This window comes from Microcaecilia unicolor, chromosome 3, assembly GCF_901765095.1.
Source record: "Microcaecilia unicolor chromosome 3, aMicUni1.1, whole genome shotgun sequence".
Taxonomy (NCBI): domain Eukaryota; kingdom Metazoa; phylum Chordata; class Amphibia; order Gymnophiona; family Siphonopidae; genus Microcaecilia; species Microcaecilia unicolor.
Window position 1 is genome coordinate 515,502,813 of NC_044033.1, and position 26,097 is coordinate 515,528,909.

General features: G+C 43.4%; 1 protein-coding gene across 1 annotated transcript in view; it reads right to left on the minus strand.

Moving 5' to 3' along the window:
• Window positions 1–26,097, minus strand: part of LOC115464829 (activating signal cointegrator 1 complex subunit 3-like) — a 417,679-nt gene that overhangs the window by 187,484 nt on the left and 204,098 nt on the right. The window contains exon 8 of the mRNA XM_030195187.1: window positions 25,545–25,670. Coding sequence (XP_030051047.1) covers window positions 25,545–25,670 — 126 coding nt within the window. The remainder of the gene's footprint in view (window positions 1–25,544; window positions 25,671–26,097) is intronic.

The following is a 26,097-nucleotide window of genomic DNA, read 5'->3' on the forward strand; positions in this document are numbered from 1 at the left end:
AAATATGTAAAAAAGCAGCGGTCCCAGCACAGACCCCTGGGGAACCCCACTAACTACCCTTCTCCATTGAGAATACTGACCATTTAACCCTACTCTCTGTTTCCTATCTGTTAACCAATTTTTAATCCACAATAGAACCCTACCTCCTATCCCATGACTCTCCAATTTCCTCTGGAGTCTTTCAAGAGGTACTTTGTCAAACGCCTTCTGAAAATCCAGATACACAATATGAACCGGTTCACCTTTATCCACATGTTTGTTCACCCTTTCAAAGAAATGTAGTAGATTGGTGAGGCAAGACTTCCCTTCACTACATCCATGTTGACTTTGTCTCATTAATCCATGCTTTTGAATATGCTCTGTAATTTTGTTCTTTATATTAGTCTCTACCATTTTGCCCGGCACCGACGTCAGACTCACCGGTCTATAATTTCCCGGATCTCCTCTGGAACCTTTTTTAAATATCGGCATTACATTGGCCACCCTCCAATCTTCCGGTATCACGCTCGATTTTAAAGATAAATTACATATCTCTAACAGTAGCTCCGCCAGCTCATTTTTTAGTTCTATCAGTACCCTGGGATGAATACCATCCGGTCCAGGAGATTTGCTACTCTTCAGTTTGCTGAACTGCTCCATTACGTCTTCCAGGTTTACAGATATTTCATTAAGTTTCTCCCACTCGTCAGCCTCGAATACCCTATCCGGCACCAGTATCCCACCCAAATCTTCCTCGGTGAAGATCGAAGCAAAGAACTCATTTAATTTTTCTGCTATTTCTTTGTCTTCCCTGATCACCCCATTTACACCCCGGTCATCCAGCGGGCCAACCGATTCTTTTGCCGGCTTCCTGCTTTTAATGTACCTAAAATAAATTTTACTATTAGTTTCTGCCTCTATGTTTATGTTTATTTAATGCCCCATAGCTGGTTAAGTGCTGAATCTCAGCTCTGCAAATGCAGAAATTCAGTGCTGAAGTCTCTAGATGGTGAGGTACAATGCTGGCAATGGTCAGCAAAACATAGAGTGCCACTGGCTAAATATCAACCCCATAGTTAATAAATTCCAATAAATAGATAAATAAATCATGCATTTGCAATATCCCCAAAGAGTTCACTGTGATATACAATCTGAAGAGGCAGAGAAAAACCCCAGAAGTAAATCAGTTTCAAACCACAATTAAAATTTTGATTGTAACATGCCATTAGTTCATTTTAAAGCTACATGAACCTTACTTAGCTATATTTGAACCAACTGCAATGCTTTAGACAACCTAGATTAAATTCTCAGGCAATCCTCAGGAAACTACTTAGGTTTTACACAGACAAGTGGAATAAATAAACCAGACATTTTTAGCGCTACTAACCGGTTAGCCCCAAATAAACAAATGTTACATTTCAGAAATACACTTTCTGATCTATACGTGTAGAGCTTCAAAAGTAAAAATGCTCTACAGTGCTTTCCATGCAGGGAAGCGATCAAACTTTTAGTTTCTGAAACTGAAATCAGATTTGAAGGCCATGATTAATCTTCAACACACGAAATGCACTCCTTAGCCTGAACAGATTCAATGGGAAGAAATGGTAACACGTGAAACAAAGAATGGGTTTCATGAAGCTAACGTAAAGAGGTGTTTTAACCGTGTTAGTCCACTCTTAAAGGTAATCAATAGAAATCAAACAAAATTAAAACATGGAAAAGAAAATAAGATGATACCTTTTTTATTGGACCCTCCCCTCCCCTCCCCACAAACATCCTGCTAGACTATGGAATGCTTTGGAGTCCCCATACACATCTCCTACCCACCCTGCTAGACCATCTATGAAGGACTGTTATATACACTGTCAGCTAACACATTTGCTTATTTCTGATCTGATGAAGAAGGGCAACCTTCGAAAGCTAATCAAGAAATGTATTAAGTTATGTCCAGTAAAAAAGGTATCATCTTATTTTCTTTTCCATGTTTTAATGAAGCTAATGGAAACAATTCACCATTACTGTAAAAATAAACAAAAGCCTGTCAGGCAAAGATTGGTTCAAATTAATATTTAAAAACAAAACAAAACATTAACTAGAAAAGAGCCCAAGCGAGAATAACTCAGATGACAAGATTGAAAATAAGAAAGAGTCAGACTAATTTAAGTATGGCTCTCACAATGTCAAACTATGAAAGTATAGTTAACTCGAGCAATGGAACAACCTCAAACAAAGCAACCTTCTTTTGGCACTTAGGCTTAAATACTAATTGCTTTAAATATCTTGTACTTAAAATCTGAATTGCCCGGGGTGACAATCTGTCTCATAAATTCCACTTCAATTTGCAATCCTAAATGTACCTGTTAAGTGGGCAGAAGAGGCAAGAATACTGTGCCAGCAGAAAGATGAGCTCTATGAAGGTCAGAGAGGAAAGCAAAGGCAAACAGCGAGACTCACCATGTCAATGCTGACACTACTGTAAGGGCATTTACATCCTCACACCGTTTTCATAACATGCCACTCAAAAATGCAGTAATCTACACAACATTCACTACATTTTCATTGTGAATTACAGACGTAAATATAGTAACATAACATAGTAGATGACAGCAGAAAAAGACCTGCACGGTCCATCCAGTCTGCCCAACAAGACAAACATATGTGTATACCTTACCTTAATTCAATGTACCTGCCTTATTCAGGGCACAGACCGTACAAGTCTGCCCAGCAGTACTTCCCGCTTCCCAACCACCAGTCCCGCCTCCCATCACCGGCTCTGGCACAGACCGTATAAGTCTGCCCTCCACTATCCTCGCCTCCCAACCACCAACCCCTCTTCCCCCCACCTGCTCCGCCACCCAATTTCGGCTAAGCTTCTGAGGATCCATTCCTTCTGCACAGGATTCCTTTATGCATATCCCACGCATGTTTGAATTCCGTTACCGCATCTCCAGTAAATGGCCATGCGCTAATAAAAACATTGGCGCACGGCCATTTATTGCCTGAGCCTTTAGAGGTGGTAAGGGCTCACGAGCTACTCACGGCGTAATCAGGCAGCGTGCAGCAACAGCAGTGCATTGCCCTATTTTCCCTTGTCGCTTCCCCCGTGCTAGAAAATACAATTTTATTTTCTAGGTGTGGGAAACAGCATGCGCTGAATACAGTACTACCGCCAGGTACCCAGGCGCATCCGGCGATAGCGCTGTTTTCCCACGCGGTAACTCTGCTGCCCTTTAGTAAAAGGGCCCCTATGTTCTTATAACTCATTACACTCCTCATTCTCGTAAAACCAACTAGCCAATACATTTAAAATAAATTGTTCACTATTTTATATGTAGATGAAAAATGAGTAATGCAAAAGATATTTTTCAAATCTGAACAGGATAATTCACATAACATCTTAAATCTATTCACTTATCTGTACCCACGTATTGTCTATTTACATGATTATAAACACTTAGCCATTTTTATCCTTTCTTTCTAAACTTCATTTAAGACTCTCATCAATAATTTTGAATACTGCTTTCAACCATTCAGAGGAATCTCAATCTAATATTCCGGCCTTCCATTTTCTGCGTATAGCAAGAGCCCACAGTGAGTCATGCCCAGCAAAACTCATCAGAAGACTAAGTTGTTTCATGGTTTCTCCTCCAGCTTCTCAGGCACGTATGGGATCACTTAAGCCCTGTCTCCCAAACTGCATCATACAAAAGTTGAGTACAAGAAGTTACGACTACTGTCACACTTGCATGAACAACACATCATGCACCATAATTCACTCTTTCATATAATATGGGCTCTTCCAATTTTCCATTTCCCAACTTCTGGTTGAGGCCTACATCGTGACTCTTCTCCTTACAAGAAGTTAATTCCTGCTCACTGAGACCACAGAACAAACCCTCTTGGGCCCCCTCCCTCTCTCTGTTCATCCCCAGGTCCTATGCAATTAACACTCAGACATTCACCTAGCCTATCCCCCTATGAACAATACCTCACCAAACCATACTGGTACACTTTTAACCACGTGCTATTTCACGATGGCCTTCTTAACACCCTCTCCCTAAAATCAAAGCCATCGCTTATTCATGATAAGGTTCTTCAGCATTACTTGTCACAGTTCTATATCATAGAAAGCTGACTTACAGATGGCAGAGTCCCTGCCCTCTGATTTCTTGATCTTGCTCCAGACAACAAAAACAAGGTGGCAGAGTAGCAATCACCTACTCTAAACTCTTCGTGAGCTAATCTTACTAGTTTTCTTCACTTTAGAGCAGTGGGTCGGGACCTCAAATGTATTTATTTATTTTTGATTGGGATTTATTAACTGCCTTTGGGGCCACACATCATCAGTAGATGTGGATCACAGAAAAAAAAAAGAACTGTACCCCCCTCATTCTCAACCTCTACTCTTACCTATACCCAATAAATAAGGGAGCCTGTACGTGCATGAATGCATATTCACAGGTTCTCCTCCCAATTCCTATTTAGGCTTCCTGTTTAATGTTTGGAAACCCATGCAGAGGACTAGGGTTTGTGAGCACACACTGACAGTCAGTTGTGAGTGCAGCACAATGTGTTCTTACTGCTGCTGTTACCTTCAAGATTTGGGTAAGTAGAAGGAGGAACAAGTGTATGACAGGAGGATAGGTGACTGAAGATTGTTATTATCTGGAGTCATGTGAATTTTTAAAATCGGTTCATGTTGGATAGGTTTCCGGAAGACTGCTGTAGAGGCCCTGCCAGTTCAGCTATATAGGAACATAGAAAATACTACTACTACTTAACATTTCTAGAGCGCTACTAGGGTTACGCAGCGCTGTACAAATTAACAATTAAGGACGGTCCCTGCTCAGAAGAGCTTACAATCTAAAGGACAAAATGTCAAGTTGGGGTAGTTAAGATTTCCTGAGAAGAGGTGTAGTGATTAGGTGCCGAAGGCGACATTGAAGAGGTGGGCTTTGAGCATTGATTTGAAGATGGGTAGGGAGGGGGGTACGGCGTATGGGCTCAGGGAGTTTGTTCCAGGCATGGGGTGAGGCGAGACAGAAAGGGCGGAGCCTGGAGTTGGAGGTGGTGGAGAAGGGTACTGGAAGGAGGGATTTGTCTTGAGAGCGGAGGTTACGGGTTGGGACGTAAGGGGAGATGAGGGTAGAGAGGTAAGGAGGGGCCGCAGATCGAGTGCATTTGTAGGTGAGTAAGAGAAGCTTGAACTGTATGCGGTATCTGATTGGAAGCAAGTGGAGTGACTTGAGGAGAGGGGTGATATGAGTATATCGGTTAAGGTGGAAGATAAGACGTGCGGCAGTGTTCTGGATGGACTGAAGGGGGGATAGATGGCTACGTGGGAGGCCGGTCAGGAGTAGGTTGCAGTAGTCAAGGCGAGAGGTAATGAGAGAGTGGATGAGAGTTCGGGTGGTGTGCTCGGAGAGGAAGGGGCGAATTTTGCTAATGTTATAGAGGAAGAAGCGACAGGTCTTGGCTATCTGCTGGATATGCGCAGAGAAGGAGAGGGAGGAGTCGAAGATGACACCGAGGTTGCGGGCAGATGAGACAGGGACGATGAGGGTGTTATCAACTGAGATAGAGAGTGAAGGGAGAGGGGAAGTGGGTTTGGGTGGGAAAACAATAAGTTCAGTCTTAGACATATTCAGTTTCAGGTGGCAGTTGGACATCCAGGCAGCAATGTCGGATAAGCAGGCCGAGACTTTGGCCTGGGTATCCGCAGTGATTTCTGGTGTGGAGAGATAAAGCTGGGTGTCGTCAGCATAAAGATGATAGTGAAAACCATGAGAAGAGATCAGGGAGCCTAAGGAAGAGGTGTAGATTGAAAAATGATGGCAGATAAAGGCCATACGGCCCATCCAGTCTGCCCATCCATATCATCCACTATCTCTTCCTCCTCTAAGACAGTGTTTCCCAAGTTCAGTCTTGAAGTACCCCTTGACAGTCAGGTTTTCAGGATATACACGATGAATATGCATGAACATGATCTGCATACACTGACTCCATGATATGCAAATCTCTTTCATGCATATTCATTGTGGATATCCTGAAATACTGACTAGCAAGGGGTACTCCAGGATCAGACTTAGGAAACACTGCCCTAAGAGATCCCACATGCCTGTCCGCTGCTTTCTTGTCCTCGTCTCCACTACCTTCACTGGGAAGCGGTTCCATGCATCCCCATCCTCACTCCTCTTGTTGATTTACCAGCCTCCAGCGACAGGTCTAGTTTATCCATGTAAGAGTTGGTGGCCAAGACCATAGCCCCCAGTGCCCTAAACTACTGGTCACGGGTGACTTAGAAGGAAGTGCTTGACTGGAGCTCTGTTAGGAATCTTGGCATGGCTGCTATTAATGAAGGCAAGTTAGATGCAAGAAAAAAAAAGAAGCTTGCCACAGACCAAAAATTCATAAAAAGCTTTGTCAGGAACATTAAAAGCACATGCTAAGCTGGTCCCTAAGTGACTTGTGGCCTAGTGCGAGAATAGTAACACAGGAATTCCTGCACACAGTGCAGTGGTGCTCACCAGAAAGCTTTGTTTACAATGATCCTACCCTGGTCTCTAACAGATGATATAACCCACTTATGAGGATTGCTATTTTACTTTTCCTCAGAAAAACATGCTTTTACCCACATAACAGTATAATTATAGCCTCCTCAGGATGTCATGTACATCAGGAATTAAAATCTTTCTTCACAAAGCTTACATGTGAAAACGCACAAAGAAAATTCTCTACCCAGAATTGTTCCTTTCCCACCCCGAGGCAGCCATTCTTTTCAGATAATGGCTTATGAAGCAAACAGAAAGCTAACGGTACATAAAAAGGCTAACTATCCAAATCATGGTTATTTGATAATAGGTTCCACACTAGGAGTCAGCACCCAAGAAAAAGATCTAGGTGTCATCATAGACAATATGCTGAAATCTTCTGCTGTGTGTGTGACGGCAGTCAAAAAAGCAAACAGAATACTAGGAATCCTTAGGAAATGGATAGAAAATAAGGCAAAGAATATTATAGTGCCTCTGTATCACTCCACGGTGAGTACTGTGTGCAGTTCTGATCACAGTATTAAAAATGATACAGCAGAATTAGAAAAGGTTCAAAGAAAGGCTACCAAAATGATTAAAGAGATGGAACTCCTCTCATATGAGGAAAGGCTTAAGATGTTAAGACTCTTCAGCTTGGAAAAGAAACGACTGAGGGGAGATATGATTGAGGTCTATAAAATACTGAATGGTATACAACGGGTAAACATACATCAATTTTTTTTTTACTCTCTCAAAAAGTACAAAGACTAGGAGCACTCAAGGAAGTTATATAGTACTATTTTTAAAATGAACAGGAGGAAATATATTTTTACTCAAGTAATAGTTAAACTCTGGAACTCATTGCCAGAGGATGTGGTATCAGCGGTTAGTGTACCTGGGTTTAAAAAAGATTTGGACAAGTTGCTAGAGGAAAGGTCCACAGTCTGCTCTTGAGATAGACTAGGGGGAAGCCACTGTTTGTCCCTGAGATCAGTAGCATGAATCTTGCTACTATTTGTGACCTGAATTGGTCACTGTTGGAAGCAGGATACTGGGCTACAGGGATCACTGGTCTGACCCAGTATGGCTATTCTTAAGTTCACTTAGAACTATTGTAGTATTGACGAAGATTTGCTCATTTTAAATTGCTTTGTCCTGTATCTAATTTTTATTTTTTTTTTACACATAAACATTAGAACACACATATATCTGGCCAGTCCATTGTTGTAGAATACCGAGCTAGATTACCATCAACAATGCTATTTGTAGTTGAGTGAACTACAAAACCAAAGATCTGAACTCAGAGGCAGATGCAGCAACCAAACGTAAAAAAATCAAAATCGTTAAAGTCCCTAACGATTTTTAAAAAACGAAGAATGCACCAAAAAAAAAAAAGTCACACATGCTCAGATCGGTATTCAAACGTACAATGTATCAAAGAATCACAATACACATCGGTAATCGGCCCCTAAATCATGCGCAGAGCAGCCAAGCGTTTTGCTGGCTGCTCTGCGCATGCTGCAAACGTAAAAACAAACAAAAAAAAAAGCCACAACACATACACGTGGCTACCCGGTCAGCAAAATCCAAAAACAAAGGATCGGGAGGGGGCAAGGGCGCTCATCAGGAGCGTCCTGTATGGACGGCCTTGCCCCCCCCCCCCTCTGCTCCCCACTTTCCGCCGCTCCCACCCCCCCCCCCCAAAAAAGCAAAATGCTAGCTGCCCCGGTCCCCCTCCCTTCCTGTGTTCTGCAGAGCTAACTCCGCCTCCCGTCATTCTTCTGCCCCGTGCCCCGCCCCCGCTGCCCCCCCTGAGGTCGACTACGCCGCTCCCCCCCTCCACCGAGACCCCCTCCCTATTAACGACCCGAGCAGCGCCTCTCACCTCTTTCTGAAGCGCTGCACGGGCAGGAAGATCTATTGTGTTGGTTGTAGAGTCTCCATGACGTCTCTTCTTCCCTGGCCCAGGCCCCGCCTCCTTCTGACGTAGGTTACTTACGTCAGAAGGAGGCGGGGCCTAGGCCAGGGAAGAAGAGACGTCATGGAGACTCTACAACCAACACAATAGATCTTCCTGCCCGTGCAGCGCTTCAGAAAGAGGTGAGAGGCGCTGCTCGGGTCGTTAATAGGGAGGGGGGTCTCGGTGGAGGGGGGAGCGGCGTAGTCGACCTCAGGGGGGGCAGCGGGGGCGAGGCACGGGGCAGAAGAATGACGGGAGGCGGAGTTAGCTCTGCAGAACACAGGAACAGGAAGGGAGGGGGACCGGGGCAGCTAGCATTTTGCTTTTTCGGGGGGGGGGGGGGGGAGCGGCGGAAAGTGGGGAGCAGCGGGGGGGTGGGGGGGCAAGGCCGTCCATACAGGACGCTCCTGATGAGCGCCCTTGCCCCCTCCCGATCCTTTTTTTATTTTTTTATGTGTTTTCTGACGTCCTTTGGACCAATCACAGCGCTTTTAGCTCTGCTAATGCGCTGGGATTGGCTCAAAGTTTGTTTATTTTTTCACTTAATGATTTTTCCTGGCACAGAGCTGTCCTAACGAGAGGTCCAGACCTCTCGTTAGATTTCCTGCCTTTTTCCTGCGTAAAGGCAATCGGAAAAGGTTAGTGCATGTCGTTTCAATGGGGTTTTCACACTAATTGCTCATCTCCATTCCATTTTCGTTAGCTGCTGGCTTCCTCGGTAAAAGCCCTTTGATGCATGCAACGGATCAAATTTTCCTCGTTGGAGGGTCATTAAAGGCTCATTTAGCTTTAGTGCATCTGCCTCTCAATGCCTGCAAATAGCAGTACCTTTTACTTTCTCTCTTTAAGCATTGTTTATATATATACAAGTTCTTGGTATGATTTGTTCTTTATTTATATAAGAGAACCCTCGGAAGACACCACTTATAAAGGCAATATCATTGCCATAAGCATTCAGCGTCGGTGTCTCAGCTTACAGGTCATTGTGGACCAGTTGTGGGCAATTAACCCGAGTCCCTGAGGAAAGCATTGAAACCCGCGGTGTCGGGCGCAACCAGGGGAAGCCTATGTGGATTACAGAATTTAGAGACATGGACATGGCTTAAAGATAAGTTTATTTTTTATTGAGCACATTTAGTTTGAGCACATGATAGTGGGGATGGGACGACTTTCCTATGAAGAGAGGCTGAGAAGGCTAGGGCTTTTCAGCTTGGAGAAGAGACGGCTGAGGGGAGATATGATAGAAGTGTATAAAATCATGAGTGGAATGGATCGGGTGGATGTGAAGCGACTGTTCACGCTATCCAAAAATACTAGGACTAGAGGGCATGAGTTGAAGCTACAGTGTGGTAAATTTAAAACGAATCGGAGAAAATTTTTCTTCACCCAACGTGTAATTAGACTCTGGAATTCGTTGCCGGAGAACATGGTACGGGCGGTTAGCTTGACGGAGTTTAAAAAGGGGTTAGATAGATTCCTAAAGGACAAGTCCATAGACCGCTATTAAATGGACTTGGAAAAATTCCGCATTTTTAGGTATAACTTGTCTGGAATGTTTTTACGTTTGGGGAGCGTGCCAGGTGCCCTTGACCTGGATTGGCCACTGTCGGTGACAGGATGCTGGGCTAGATGGACCTTTGGTCTTTCCCAGTATGGCACTACTTATGTACTTATGTACTTATGCACTCTTGTGTGTTTGCAATAGCACTTCTAAAAAATGTATAATTAAGGGAAAGCCCGATGAAGAGATGCTATGCCACTAGGCAAAATAACCAATGATATTGCCTTTATAAGTGGTGTCTTCCGAGGGTTCTCTTATATAAATAAAGAACAAATCATACCAAGAACTTGTATATATATAAACAATGCTTAAAGAGAGAAAGTAAAAGGTACTGCTATTTGCAGGCATTGAGTTCAGATCTTTGGTTTTGTAGTTCAGTTGGTTGTGTTTACCAAAGAGTATTTTTGTGGAGATTTTGTGTTGTTTCAAATTTGTAGTTGAGAACGCAAGACAACCAAGATGAGGCACTAATGTTTGTCCCTAATATAGTCTATGGTGTCACCCTAGCTGAAAAAAATTACAAAATAAATCATAAAGAATGCAAGGTAAGCAGTAATGTAAAAAAAAAAAAAAAAAAAAGAATCGGGACAAATGATGAGTGATCTACAAACGCATGAAGGGTAATGAGGCATTACTGTATACCAAAGAAAGGGATGTCACGGGGGCAGTTTTTCCAAATGGGTGAGTTTCGCACATGACAGGAATGAAACTCACTCCTACGCCAGGGCATATGGAGTATGATCTCAGTCTCTCAAATGTACTGCAAACTGTGAGTGATCAAACATGATGATTTCAAGGTCATTAAACAGTGTGAGTAGGCAGTGAAACAAGTCAGCAAAATGGTAATATTTTGTCTGTTAGTTGTTCTGTTACTTTTTTTTTTTTTTTAGTATTGTTTATATGATAAATTGTGCATCACTCAACTGTGGATGTGCAGACTAGACTGAGCCATTTTTTAATTTATTTATTTGTAGCATTTGTATCCCACATTTTCCCACCAATTTGCAGGCTCAATGTGGCTTATATTTGCCGTAATGGCAGTTGCCATTTCCGGGTAACAGAATTACAATGGTATTGCGTTAAGGTGCATACATACATACATGGTAACATACATGGAACATGGTATATATGGAACAGATCATGGTATATAGATATATCATGTGCATACATACATGTTAAAGGGAAATACATTATGGTATTGCATGAGGTTCCTGGGTAGTAAATTGGGTTGTAACATATATTAGGTCATCGACTATAGAGAGACCCTATTCGACATAAGGTTAAAGTGGTAGTACTTGATAATTGTTAGCAGAGAGGTTAAGCAGTCATGCGATAAAAGTTCGGTTTTGTATAGATCACGTATAATAATATTATTTGGTATTTAGGATGGATGTTTATGGTATGCCTTCTTGAAAAGATCTGTTTTCAGTAGCCTTCGGAAGGTGGTTAGGTCTTGCGTTGTTTTTATGGTCTTCGGTAGCACATTCCATAGCTGCGTGCAGATGTATGAGAAACTGGTAGCATAAGTGGATTTATATTTTAGCTCTTTACAGTTAGGATAGTGGAGATTGAGGAATGTGCGTGATGATCTTGTTGCGTTCCTAATAGGCAAGTCTATAAGGTCTGACATGTAGGTCGGGGCTTCCCCGTAAATGATTTTATGTACCAAGGTGCAAACTTTGAATGCAATTAATTCTTTTAGTGGGAGATGTACAGAGGTATGCGGGGCGATTCTATAAGTTCACGCCTAGAGCTATGTGCCACTTACTCACATCAAAAGTGTCTTTAAAGTGGTATGAGTGGAGTAGAACAGGTGGATGTGAAGCGTCTGTTCACGCTTTCCAAAAATACTAGGACTAGGGGGCATGCGATGAAACTACAGTGTAGTAAATTTAAAACAAATCGGAGAAAATTCTTCTTCACCCAACGCATAATTAAACTCTGGAATTCGTTGCTGGAGAACATGGTGAAGGCGGTTAGCTTGGCAGAGTTTAAAAAGGGGTTAGACGGGTTCCTAAAGGACAAGTCCATAAACCGTTACTAAATGGATTTGGGAAAAATCCACAATTCCAGGAATAACAAGTATAGAATGTTTGTACTTTTGGGAAGCTCGCCAGGTGCCCTTGGCCTGGATTGGCCACTGACATGGACAGGATGCTGGGCTCGATGGACCCTTGGTCTTTTCCCAGTGTGGCATTACTTATGTACTTATTTTTGCACATAGGTGTACTAGACACTATTCTATAAAGTAACACCAAAGTGCAATAGCACGTAATTCCAAGGTAGGAGTAAATATTGGGAGGAGCATGAGCAGACCATGGTCATGCTGCTAAGTAACACACTTATTAATTAGGTATTAATCCGCAAATGAACCTTTTCCAGAGATGGGAAGGCGGTAGAACTAGAGGGCATGAAATGAGATTGAAGGGGGGCAGACTCAAGAAAAATGTCAGGAAGTATTTTTTCACGGGGAGAGTGGTGGATACTTGGAATGCCCACCTGCGGGAGGTGGTGGAGATAAAAACGGTAACGGAATTCAAAAATGCGTGAGATAAACATAAAGGAATCCTGTTCAGAAGGAATGGATCCTCATGCTTAGATTTACACCAGGTTTTCATTGGCGTAAATAGATGCGCGCAGATATCGGCACTGAAATATCAACTACGCACATTCTATAATCGGCGACTAAATCTAGGTGCCAATTATAGAATACACTTAGTCAGCACTGATTTCAGTGCCAATTTTTTAGGCGCCATATATAGAATCTCCTTTATTACGTCCCATGCAGAGGTAGACTACTGGTTAGAGCAGAGGACTGGGGAAAAAGGAAGCCAAAATCTCACATCTCCCACTGAAATTCCTTGTGACTTCTGATAAGTCACTTAACCCTCCATTGCTTCAGTTACAAAACTTAAACTGTGACTTGCCTTGGACAGGAAAACACTCATTGTGTGCCTCTACGTAACTCACCATGAGCTTGAATAAAGATGAGTAACAAAATCTAAAATTTCAATCCATTACCAAATGCAGATATTGAGGTTACACTTCCATAGCATATACACCTAAAAGCACCTTGCATGCATGACAGTATTCTATAAAGTGAATACTAGAATAGTTGGGCTGCCCATGACCCCGTTATGCCCCTCCCACATTAACACACCCTGTGCGGTTATGTTAGGCAATTTATAAATGCACTTAATAAAGCAGGGTCATAACTCACCCATGTAATTGCAAATTATGTTATGTCCATTACGTCCTTTAGTTTCGTTGTGTTGCAAAGATGAGGCATTTATGTTGGATCGGTAGGGTATGTCTTTTTAAACAGGTTAGTTTTTAGTGTTTCCCGGAAGTTTAGGTGATCGTTCGTAGTTTTCAAGACTTTTGGTAATGCATTCCACAGTTGTGTGCTTATGTAGGAAAAACAATGAACACCCAAGATAAAGCCTCAGACCTGCACTTCATCCTGCTATAAGATGCTTTGGTCACTGACAGCCTGATGTGAAAAACTGTACAAAACAGCGTTGGAAAATACCGCTCAAACAGCGCTGAAAAAGAACTTCCCAATGCTCATGGTATGCAAATATGCACGCTATTAGAGCTGAGCACTGGGAAATAAAGAGGGAAGGACATGTGCCCAGCACAGCTCTTATGCTCATGCACATTCAATCTAGGAGGGCAGGGAACCCAGAGGGGAGCTACAACAGGCGCCCGGGGTGAAAAGAAAGACAATAGTGGATAGGGAACCTGGAATTTGGGAAAGTTAATGTAGCTCAGATAGCATCAGATAGAATTTTTTAGAAGGGAGATTTGGGTGCAATTTTCAACAGTTGAAGCATTTGGCAGAAGCGGGTTATTAAGATGCCGGAGGCTACAGAACCATACCGGACAACCCACGCCCCCACCCGCTCTCTTATTCTCTGCAAGTACAAATCCTCACTTCAAAAACCCTAACGCCAGCTCCGAGTTAACATTAGGTTTTCTGTAGTAACAGCACCCTTCTTCAGGGCGTTATAAGGAATAGAACAACCTCATTTAAATCTTTTACATAGTAACATAGTAGATGACAGCAGAAAAAGACCTGCACGGTCCATCCAGTCTGCCCAAGAAGATAAATTCATATGTGCTACTTTTTTATTTCTACTGTCCTCTTCAGTGCACAGACCGTATACGTCTGGCCAGCCCTATCCCCGCCTCCCAACCACCAACCCCGCCTCCCACCACCGGATCTGGCACAGACCGTATAAGTCTGCCCAGCACTAGCCCCGCCTCCCAACCACCAGCCCCGGCACAGACCGTATAAGTCTGCCCAGCACTAGCCCCGCCTCCCAACCACCAGCTCTGCCACCCATTCTAGGCTAAGCTCCTGAGGATCCCTTCCTTCTGCACAGGATTCCTTTATGTTTATCCCACGCATGAATGACATTAGCAAGCTATTTGTGCTAATCTGGGGCAAGCTCATTATTTCCCGCGGTAGGGGCCTCTGAGCAATGAGAGCTAACAAACGCGGATGCTAGTCTGGCACTAATGGCCTCTAGCGCCCGCATTTGCTTCTGAGCATCGGGGCCTGAGCACTGTTGCTTCGACTGCATTTTTTATCCTTCTACTTTGTAATCGATAATTTGTCACAAAAAAAAAAAATCAAAAAGAACATTAGGTAGAGAATCAAATGTTAGAACTAAATACAATTATAAATACAGTTATAAAATGAGTCCTGTAATGTATGTGCATCTGAAGAATCACTGTTTTGGGACAAATGCCCAAGACAGCAGATGTGCTGTACCCGCTTTGGATTTCATAGTTTTTGAAATATATACCTAGGAGACTAATTAACAGAGAATTCAAGAGATCAAGCAATTTAAATCCAAAGAAATAAGGTAATTCTACTAGTTGGTTACGTATGAAAAAAAATTTCATCCATATATTATAATAGGATTAAACCTGATGTATCATGACAATTGCCACTCAAATTCTAGAATAATAGCTTCAATATTAAATTGGGATCATCCAATGTTATCGCTACACCTGGGGAAAGTTTAGATAAAACAGATGAATATATCTGAGTTAATAAGAGCTACAAACCAACTATTGGCATTAATTAACAAAAATATACAGGGTTTTTTTTTTTACTAACTGTTCAGGTGAATTATTTGACACAAGGACCACATAATGTAATAAGTGTGAAAAATATTACAAGCATTTTCAGTAATAGCGAATGATCCCCAAAATGAAGAAGACAAGTTACAAAAATCGATTTTGCTGGTATCAACCATATACACAAATCAAGCTTCTATTGAACTAATCTATAGATGTTTTCCCACAGGTGCAAGAAGAAAGAAAATAACTATTTCAAATCTCCCAAACAAGCCAAAGTGGTATCAAAAGTGGTGAACAACCTAGAAAAATAACATGAAAAAACAACAAAGCACCACGACAATTAATCAAATTAAGGTTACTGAAATTCTTCTCTATCTCTAAATGTTAAAAACATAAGAATAGCCATACTGGTTCAGGACAGTGATCCATCTAGCCCAGTATCCTGTTTCCAAAAGTGACCAAACCAGGTCAAATGTACCTGGCAGAAACCCAAACAGTAGCAACATTTCATACTACCAATCCTAGGACAAGCAGTGGCTTCCCCATGTCTTATCTCAATAGAAGACTATGGATTTTTCCTCCAGGACCTTGACCAAACATTTTTTTAAAACACAGATGCACTAATCACTGTAACCACATTCTCTGGCAACGAGTTCCAGACCTTAACTATCCATTGAGTGAAAAAAATATTTTCTCCTATTTGTTTTAAAAGTATTCCAATTTGACTTCGAGTGTACCCTAGTCTTTGTATTTTTTGAAAGAGTAAAACATTGATTCACTTTTACTCGTTCTACACCACTCAGTATTTTGTAGACCTCAATCATATCTCCCCCTCAGATATCTCTTTTCCAAGCTGAACAGTCCTAACCCTTTTAGTCTTTCTTTATATGAGGATTTCTATCCCCTTCATCATTTTGGTCTTTCTTCTTTGAACCTTTTCTAATTCCGCTGTATCGACCAGAACTGAACGCAAGGTCACACCATGGAGCAATTCAGAAGCATTAAAGTATTCTCAGTCTTATTTACCACCCTTTCCCAATAACTCCTAGCATCCTGTTAGATATTTTGGCCGCTGCCCCACACTAGGCAGAACATTTCAGCGTATTGTCTATGAAGACACCTAGATCTTTGTCGTGGGTGCTGACCCCCAAGGTGGACCCTAGCATCAGGTAACAATGATTCGGATTCTTCTTCCTAATGTACATCACTTTTCATTTGTCCACATTACATTTCTTCTGCCTTTTGGATACCCAGTGTTCCAATTTTCTAAGATCTTCCTGCAATTTTTCACAGTCCACATGTGTTTTAACAACCTTGAATAGTTTTGTATCATCTGCAAATTTAATCACCTCACTCGTCTTTCCAATTTCCAGATCATTTACAAAATACGTTAAATAACACTGGTCCCAGTACAGATCCCTGTGGCACTCCATTATTCACCCTCCTCCATTGAGAGAAACGGCCATTTAACCCCACACTCTGTTTTCTGTGCAATAACCAAATCCTAATCCACAACAGACCATTGCCTCCTATCCCATGACTCTAATTTTCTCAAGAAGAACTCTGTCAAACGTTTCTGAAAATCTAGATATACTACATCAACCAGCTAACCTTTATCCACAGGTTTATTTACACCTTCAAACAAATGAAGCAAGTTGGTGAGAAAATTTCCCTTGCCTAAAAACATGCTGATTGTGTCCCATTTAAACCATGTTTATTTATATGGATCACCTTTAAAAAGAGATGATAGAACCTCTGTCCACGTGGGTGTTATCTACAGACCCCCAACACAATTGGAGGAACTAGATAAAGATCTGATCACAGATATTCAAAAGTTGGTAAAGAAGAGAGTGGTGCTGTTGCTGGGAGATTTCAATCTACCGGATGTAGATTGGAAGGTTCCATCTGCGGAATCGGAAAGAAGTAGAGAGATCGTGGATGCTTTTCAAAGTGCTCTGCTCAGACAAATGGTGATGGAACCCACGAGGGAGGGAGCAACGCTGGATCTGGTGCTCACAAATGGGGATAGTGTGTCAAATGTCCGAGTGGGTGCCCACCTGGGCAGCAGTGACCATCAAATGGTTTGGTTTGATATGACAGCTGAAGTGGAGGGTGGCCACTCAAAACTCAAAGTCCTGGATTTCAAGCATGGAAGGGCAGTGGTCCAGGCTGAAACAACCTATAAATAGGGCCACAAACCTTTATGTAAGGAGAGCATGTGGTTTGGGGTTTTTTTTTTTTTGTTTGTTTTTCCTGTTTGATATTAAGGGATATAAGTGTTTTCAAAAAAGAGCTTTACTATAAAAACATGTTTGTCGGGTTTAGGTAAAAATCCTTACCAGTCACATAGTTTCAAACAACCTTTGGAGAGTGTATGTTGAGATGGTCTGTGTGAGAGAGAGTGAATGTGCGTTTCACACAGAGAGACAGAGACTGGTTGCCAGCATGTGTGAGAATGAGAGTATGTGGCAGGGTCCCCCCTCCCTCCCTCCCAGTTCCCTGGTCTTTATGTCAGTTGCAGGGATTTCCCCCTCCCCCTCCCCAGGCTTGCAAAGTGTCATGGAGCAGAGTGTGGCTTTGAGGGTGTTTATGGCTGCAGAGATAAGTACATAAGTACATAAGTAGTGCCATACTGGGAAAGACCAAAGGTCCATCTAGCCCAGCATCCTGTCACCGACAGTGGCCAATCCAGGTCAAGGGCACCTGGCACGCTCCCCAAACGTAAAAACATTCCAGACAAGTTATACCTAAAAATGCGGAATTTTTCCAAGTCCATTTAATAGCGGTCTATGGACTTGTCCTTTAGGAATCTATCTAACCCCTTTTTAAACTCCGTCAAGCTAACCGCCCGTACCATGTTCTCCGGCAACGAATTCCAGAGTCTAATTACACGTTGGGTGAAGAAAAATTTTCTCCGATTCGTTTTAAATTTACCACACTGTAGCTTCAACTCATGCCCTCTAGTCCTAGTATTTTTGGATAGCGTGAACAGTCGCTTCACATCCACCCGATCCATTCCACTCATTATTTTATACACTTCTATCATATCTCCCCTCAGCCGTCTCTTCTCCAAGCTGAAAAGCCCTAGCCTTCTCAGCCTCTCTTCATAGGAAAGTCGTCCCATCCCCACTATCATTTTCGTCGCCCTTCGCTGTACCTTTTCCAATTCTACTATATCTTTTTTGAGATACGGAGACCAGTACTGAACACAATACTCCAGGTGCGGTCGCACCATGGAGCGATACAACGGCATTATAACATCCGCACACCTGGACTCCATACCCTTCCTAATAACACCCAACATTCTATTCGCTTCCTAGCCGCAGCAGCACACTGAGCAGAAGGTTTCAGCGTATCATCGACGACGACACCCAGATCCCTTTCTTGATCCGTAACTCCTTACGCGGAACCTTGCAAGACGTAGCTATAATTCGGGTTCCTCTTACCCACATGCATCACTTTGCACTTGTCAACATTGAACTTCATCTGCCACTTGCACGCCCATTCTCCCAGTCTCGCAAGGTCCTCCTGTAATCGTTCACATTCCTCCTGCGACTTGACGACCCTGAATAATTTTGTGTCATCGGCGAATTTAATTACCTCACTAGTTATTCCCATCTCTAGGTCATTTATAAATACATTAAAAAGCAACGGACCCAGCACAGACCCCTGCGGGACCCCACTAACTACCCTCCTCCACTGAGAATACTGGCCACGCAATCCTACTCTCTGCTTCCTATCTTTCAACCAGTTCTTAATCCATAATAATACCCTACCTCCGATTCCATGACTCTGCAATTTCTTCAGGAGTCTTTCGTGCGGCACTTTGTCAAACGCCTTCTGAAAATCCAGATATACAATATCAACCGGCTCCCCATTGTCCACATGTTTGCTTACCCCCTCAAAAAATGCATTAGATTGGTGAGGCAAGACTTCCCTTCACTAAATCCGTGCTGACTTTGTCTCATCAGTCCATGTTTTTGTATATGCTCTGCAATTTTATTCTTAATAATAGCCTCCACCATCTTGCCCGGCACCGACGTCAGACTCACCGGTCTATAATTTCCCGGATCTCCTCTGGAACCCTTCTTAAAAATCGGAGTAACATTGGCTACCCTCCAGTCTTCCGGTACTACACTCAATTTTAGGGACAGATTGCATATTTCTAACAGTAGCTCCGCAAGTTCATTTTTTAGTTCTATTAATACTCTGGGATGAATACCATCAGGTCCCGGTGATTTACTACTCTTCAGCTTGCTGAACTGACCCATTACATCCTCCAAGGTTACAGAGAATTTGTTTAGTTTCTCCGACTCCCCCGCTTCAAATATTCTTTCCGGCACCGGTGTCCCCCCCAAATCCTCCTCGGTGAAGACCGAAGCAAAGAATTCATTTAATTTCTCCGCTACGGCTTTGTCCTCCTTGATCGCCCCTTTAACACCATTTTCGTCCAGCGGCCCAACCGACTCTTTGGCCGGTTTCCTGCTTTTAATGTATCTAAAAAAATTTTTACTATGTATTTTTGCTTCCAACGCTAATTTCTTCTCAAAGTCCTTTTTTGCCCTCCTTATCTCCGCTTTGCATTTGGCTTGGCATTCCTTATGATCTATCCTGTTACTTTCAGTTGGTTCTCTTCTCCACTTTCTGAAGGATTGTTTTTTGGCTCTAATGATTTCCTTTATCTTACTGTTTAGCCACGCCGGCTGACGTTTAGTCTTTTTTCCCTTTTTTCTAATACATGGAATATATTTGTCCTGAACCTCCAGGATGGTGTTTTTAAACAGCATCCACGCCTGATGCAAGTTTTTTACTCTGCGAGCTGCTCCTTTCAGTCTTTTTTTCACCATTTTTCTCATTTTGTCGTAATCACCTTTTCTATAGTTAAACGCTAGCGTACTTGATTTCCTAGTTTCACTTCCTTCAATGCCAATATCAAAACCGATCATATTATGATCACTGTTATCAAGCGGTCCTCGTATCGTTACCCCCTGCACTAGATCATGAGCACCACTAAGGACTAAGTCTAGTATTTTTCCTTCTCTTGTCGGCTCCTGAACTAGCTGTTCCATGAAGCTGTCCTTGATTTCATCAAGAAATCTTATGTCCCTTGCGTGTACAGATGTTACATTAACCCAGTCTATATGCGGGTAATTGAAATCCCCCATTATTATTGTGTTGCCCAGTTTGTTTGCGTCCCTGATTTCCTTTAACATTTCCGCATCCGTCTGTTCGTCCTGGCCAGGCGGACGGTAGTACACTCCTATCACTATCCTTTTCCCCTTTGCACATGGAATTTCAATCCACAGTGATTCCAAGGAGTGTTTTGTTTCCTGCAGAATTTTCAATCTATTTGATTCAAGGCTCTCGTTAATATACAATGCTACCCCTCCACCAATCCGATTCACCCTATCACTATGATATAATTTGTACCCCGGTATGACAGTGTCCCACTGGTTATCCTCCTTCCACCAGGTCTCAGAGATGCCTATTATATCTAATTTTTCATTTAGTGCAATATATTCCAACTCCCCCATCTTATTTCTTAGGCTCCTGGCATTCGCATATAGACATTTCAAACTATGTTTGTTGTTCCTAAGTACATCATGCTTAGTACTTGACAGTATTAATTGGCAATCTTTTGTCTGATTTTTATTGTTATTTAAAGATACCCGATCTACTACAATCTCTTTTGCAACCTCACTATCAGGATACTCTATCTTCCCTGTTATGGTGATATCTTTGAAAGATACCTTATCCCGAACCATGCTCTTTTGAGCGACTATCGGCCTTCCCCCCATTTCTAGTTTAAAAGCTGCTCTATCTCCTTCTTAAACGCCGATGCCAGCAGCCTGGTCCCACTCTGGTTAAGATGGAGCCCATCCTTTCGGAATAGGCTCCCCCTTCCCCAGAATGTTGCCCAGTTCCTAACAAATCTAAAGCCCTCCTCCCTGCACCATCGTCTCATCCACGCATTGAGACTCTGGAGCTCTGCCTGTCTCTTGGGCCCTGCGCGTGGCACAGGTAGCATTTCAGAAAATGCTACCCTGGAGGATCTGGATTTCAGCTTTCTACCTAAGAGCCTAAATTTTGCTTCCAGAACCTCTCTCCCACATTTTCCTATGTCATTAGTACCCACATGTACCAAGACAGCCGTCTCCTCCCCAGCACTATATAAAATCCTATCTAGGTGACGTGTGAGGTCCGCCACCTTCGCACCAGGCAGGCAAGTCACCAGGCGATCCTCACGTCCACCAGCCACCCAGCTATCTATATGCCTAATGATCGAACAGCTGTCCTAACCTTTCCCTCCCGGGCAACATTTGGAGATATATCCTCGGTGCGAAAGGATAATACATCCCCTGGTGGGCAGGTCCTGGCTACAGGAGTACTTCCTACTTCACCAGGGTGATGCTCTCCTTCTAGGAGACCTCCCTCCTCCAAGGTAGCACAGGGGCTACCTGACTGGAGGTGGGACTTCTCTACAACATCCCTGTAGGTCTCCTCTATGTACCTCTCTGTCTCCCTCAGCTCCATCAAGTCTGCTACTCTAGCCTCAAGAGAACGGACACGTTCTCTGAGAGCTAGGAGCTCTTTGCATCGGGCACACACATATGACACCTCACCAATTGGGAGATAATCATACATGTGACACTCAATGCAAAAGACTGGATAGCACCCCTCTCGCTGCTGGACTGCTGACTCCATCTTAGTGTTTTTTGAGTTTTTCCGTAATTTAAAACTTGCTAAAGTATTAAGGATATCAGCCTATCACTAACTTACAGTTCCTCCTTTAAACCCCAATCTTCAAGTTCCGAAAGCACAAGCAAAATTTGTTCACTTACCAGAGAAATATCCTCTTCTCCCAGAACTTATTAGAAGGAAAGCTGGCTAAGAAGTGCCTGGTAGCTCTGGGTAGGTGGAGCGAAAGCCCTGGGTAACTGTGGCGAAGGCCCTGGGAAGGTCGGGGTGGATTTGGGAGTCACCCCGGATGCAGCTGTGAGGATATGCAGAACGCTGCAAGTCCTCCACAGCACCTGGTAGGAGCACTGTGCACCTTGAGCAGAGGCCCCGAGTGGATCGGAACGGACCTGGGAGTCACTCCGGCGAAGGCTCCGAGGATATGCAGATGAGCTGCAAGTCCTCCACGGCACCTGAGAAGGCAACCGGTGGGAGAGCTGGGCACCTCTCAACCAAGAAAAGGCTTACCAGGGGTTAGGCCGAAGCCAGCATTCCTCCCCCTGAGGGTCACCTGATCCTGGCTAAGAAGTACCTGGTAGCTCTGGGTAGGTGGAGCGAAAGCCCTGGGTAACTGTGGCGAAGGCCCTGGGAAGGTCGGGGTGGATTTGGGAGTCACCCCGGATGCAGCTGTGAGGATATGCAGAACGCTGCAAGTCCTCCACAGCACCTGGTAGGAGCACTGTGCACCTTGAGCAGAGGCCCCGAGTGGATCGGAACGGACCTGGGAGTCACTCCGGCGAAGGCTCCGAGGATATGCAGATGAGCTGCAAGTCCTCCACGGCACCTGAGATGATATAGAGTGATATAGAGTGACTCAGATAGCAATTGAGTATGCATGTATTTTTGTTTACATTCTGTGGTTTTTTGGGGGGAGGGGTGTTTCTGTTAGTTAATGTATGTGTTTGTGGTGCATTGTCTGTGCATGTGTGACAGAGTTAGTTTGTGTGTGTGTGCAGGTTGTTGGTGGGGTTTTTTTTTTTACTTTTGTTTTTGGGGAGGGGGTTGGGGGATGTGCTGTGCTTGCAAGCTGTTTCTTTGTCTGTGGGGTTTGTGTAGGTAGATCTTTGTTTTGGTGAAATGTAAGGGTGTTTGTAGGGGGTCAGTGTTTGCAGAGTGCTGGATAGATGTTTCTCTTTTTTTTAAGCTTCTTTGGTGTTGTGCTGAGGCAGCAGTGTTTGTTTACGTGGGCGGAAGGGAGGTTATTTTTGCGATCGTTTTTTTTTTTTGGCCTTTTAGGGCTCCTGTAGGTTTTCCTTTGAAAAGAAAAGCAGTGTGTGAAGCGGAGCTGGAGGCATTCTCAGTGGGATGGCTTCACCACCACGAACTTACGAACCCTTATCGTTCTGCTGTGACTTCATTACCTTTGTCCTCAGAACGTTCAGGGTGCGTTTTATTATAGTAGATAACACCAACCAAAAGGTGGGGTTATTTTACCACACTGGAAGTACTGGGTCTAAAAGTAGCACCTCAATGCTCCTGGGCTGCAGCATAAAGAGACTGATGCTGCCCCCCCCCCCCCCCCCCCACTTATCAAGGCCCCATAGCACATCCCCCACACCTCTAATTACATTTCTCCCGATCCAACTCCCATGTCCTCAATCAAAGTCCCCCGCCCATACCTCCTTTTCCTGGTGGTCTAAGGTTTCCTGTACAGGAGCAATCCCCAGTTTCTCCTACCCTTCTGACACCACCTGTTAAAATGGCGCATCTACTGCTAGGTGATCATTTTTCCATATACGGAGACATGACCTCCTAGGGATAGTCTCATGCAAATGGTGCCCTTTTGACAAGTGGTGCAGGAAGGACAGGAGCAACTGGTGATTGCACTTGCCCCAGGGAAAGGAGGTATGGGCTCTGGGAGGGGGGGCAGGATCAGGGGATGAGGGGATTGCTGGAGGGATCCTGACTGAGGGTACATGATTGGGAAGGTGGGGGAATTGATCGTGAAGCCAACTTCTGGAGAAAGGGGGGGGGTCTCTACTCCGGGGGAGGAGAATGGAAGTCAAGGCCAGCAGCATCGGGCGTGGCTTGGTATTCTGATGCTCTGGGCTGCTAGAATAACACCGTTAGTGGGGTGATTCACAAGTAGGGCTATTTTTACCATGGGATTTAGCAACTGGTGGTACAGAGATAATGTACGTTGCTGAATCCTGTGGTAAATCAAGCTGCGGTAAAAGCTCACCTTTTACTGCAGCTTGATAACTCCTTCCCCAAGTGATGACTGTGTTGCCAGTAATATTTCATTGGCCTAAGTTATGTGTAGATGCTATACATAGATCAAGTATTTCAAGTTTATTAGTAACTTACTATCCCGCTTAACGGGAAATTCCATCTAGATGCCATACAGACTAAAAGCCAGGGCCACCGAGAGGGAAGGGGTGGGGTGGGGGGGCAAAATTCCCCAGGGCTCGGCATCAGCATTGCTCTCCTGTTCCTGTACGCGACAGCACCGCAGAGCAGAATACTTCCTTCCTGCCACGTCCAAACAACTTCTTTGGACATGGCAGGAAGGAAGGAAGGACTCTGCTTTGTGGCGCTGCCGCACACAGAACAGGAAATCCATGCTAGCGCCGGGCCCTGGGGAATTTTGCTATGCACAGTGACAGGAGCAGGACAAGTAAGCGGGACGGGCCCAGAGGGAGGCTGGCCGGTGAGGGGGGGGGTGGGTGTTTTCCTCGGGCCTGGCTTTGTCTTTCGGCTGCCCTGCTAAAAACAGGCTAGGAAAACAGATTAATGAAACAAAACACACAATAGGAAAGAAAGGGAGAACTCAATGTATAATAGGAAAGGAGGGGGAGGTAAAAGACATTAGGTACTCTGCCTTGTATTAGGATTCACAGGAGCTCAACCGAATCCTCAGTGATGAAAATAGAAATATTTACAGAATCACGGAAAAAGCATCTCCGAACACAAATGTTTTAATATCTGATTTGAAAGTATTCAAGGAGGCACACTGTCACTCTGTGTGTAACTTTACCGGCCAATCAGTAAACCAGTATGCCCCAAAATCCCCCCTCCCAGTCAATACATACGCTATTTATGCATAGAAGCTGTCATAACACCTTCATCATCTAAGAACATAAGAGTAGCCATACTGAGTAAGACCAATGGTCCATCTAGCCCACTATCCTGTTTTCCAAACAGTGGCCAAGCCAGGTCACACGTACCTGGCAGAAACCCAAATCGTGGCAACACTTCATACCACAAATCCCAGTGCAAGCAGTTGCGTCCCATGTCTGTCTCAATAGCAGACTATGGACTTTTCCTCCAGGAAAATAATAACCTTTTTTAAACCCAGACATGCTAACCGCTGTTACCACCTGCTCCGGCAAAGAGTTCCAGAGCTTAACTATTCATTGAGTGAAAAATTATTTCCCCCTATTTGTTGTAAAATAAGACTCATGAAGTCAGCATCAGCCTTGACGTTTTTTCAAATAAAGGGCTTTGTGTTAATGCTCTTTTAAGCAAGATAGGCATACACATCGAAAAAAAAAAAAACACCAAAAAGAAAATTATAAGCAAGTCAGCAAAATGTGGAATTTTTTTTTTTTGGGGGGGGGATTGGTTTAAATCAAACTAAACTTTCTATTTAGCTTATCATAAAACAGGGAGAATATAAGAACTTCAAATTTCACTTTCTCAGTACAGAGAGCCAGACTAAGCATGTTCATGTTTAACTCACCTCATCCATCTCGTTAATATAAACTGGCTTTTCTTCAAACCCAATAGGCTTTGATTCAGTAGCAGGTATCTTAACTTCTTCAAACATTTTGTTATTTTCTCTCTCAATGCCTTCAGGTAGAAGCAGCTACAACATATGAAGATTAAAGAAAAAGTACTGTTGGTTAATTAAAAGTTCTACATAGTAACTCAGATATTCCACCAACTTGCTTGCACAAGAAAATGCAAAGCAGATTGCCTATAACGGGTGTTTTCTGAAGACAGCAATTTACTGGTCACATTTTATTTATTTATTTGTAGCATTTGTATCCCACATTTTCCCACCTATTTGCAGGCTCAATGTGACTTACATTGTTCCGTAATGGTGAGTACCAATTCCGGAAAAAAAAAAAAAAAAAAGAAACACATAGTTGAGGTATAGTAGACAGAGAAGAGGTATTCATGTACACTCGCATGAATCCAGGGGACAATTCAGTATATTTACCAGAACATTCTCCTTTCCTGTGTGCTTAAGAGATGGCCCACAACCAAATCTGGGCTGTTTTCTAACACAG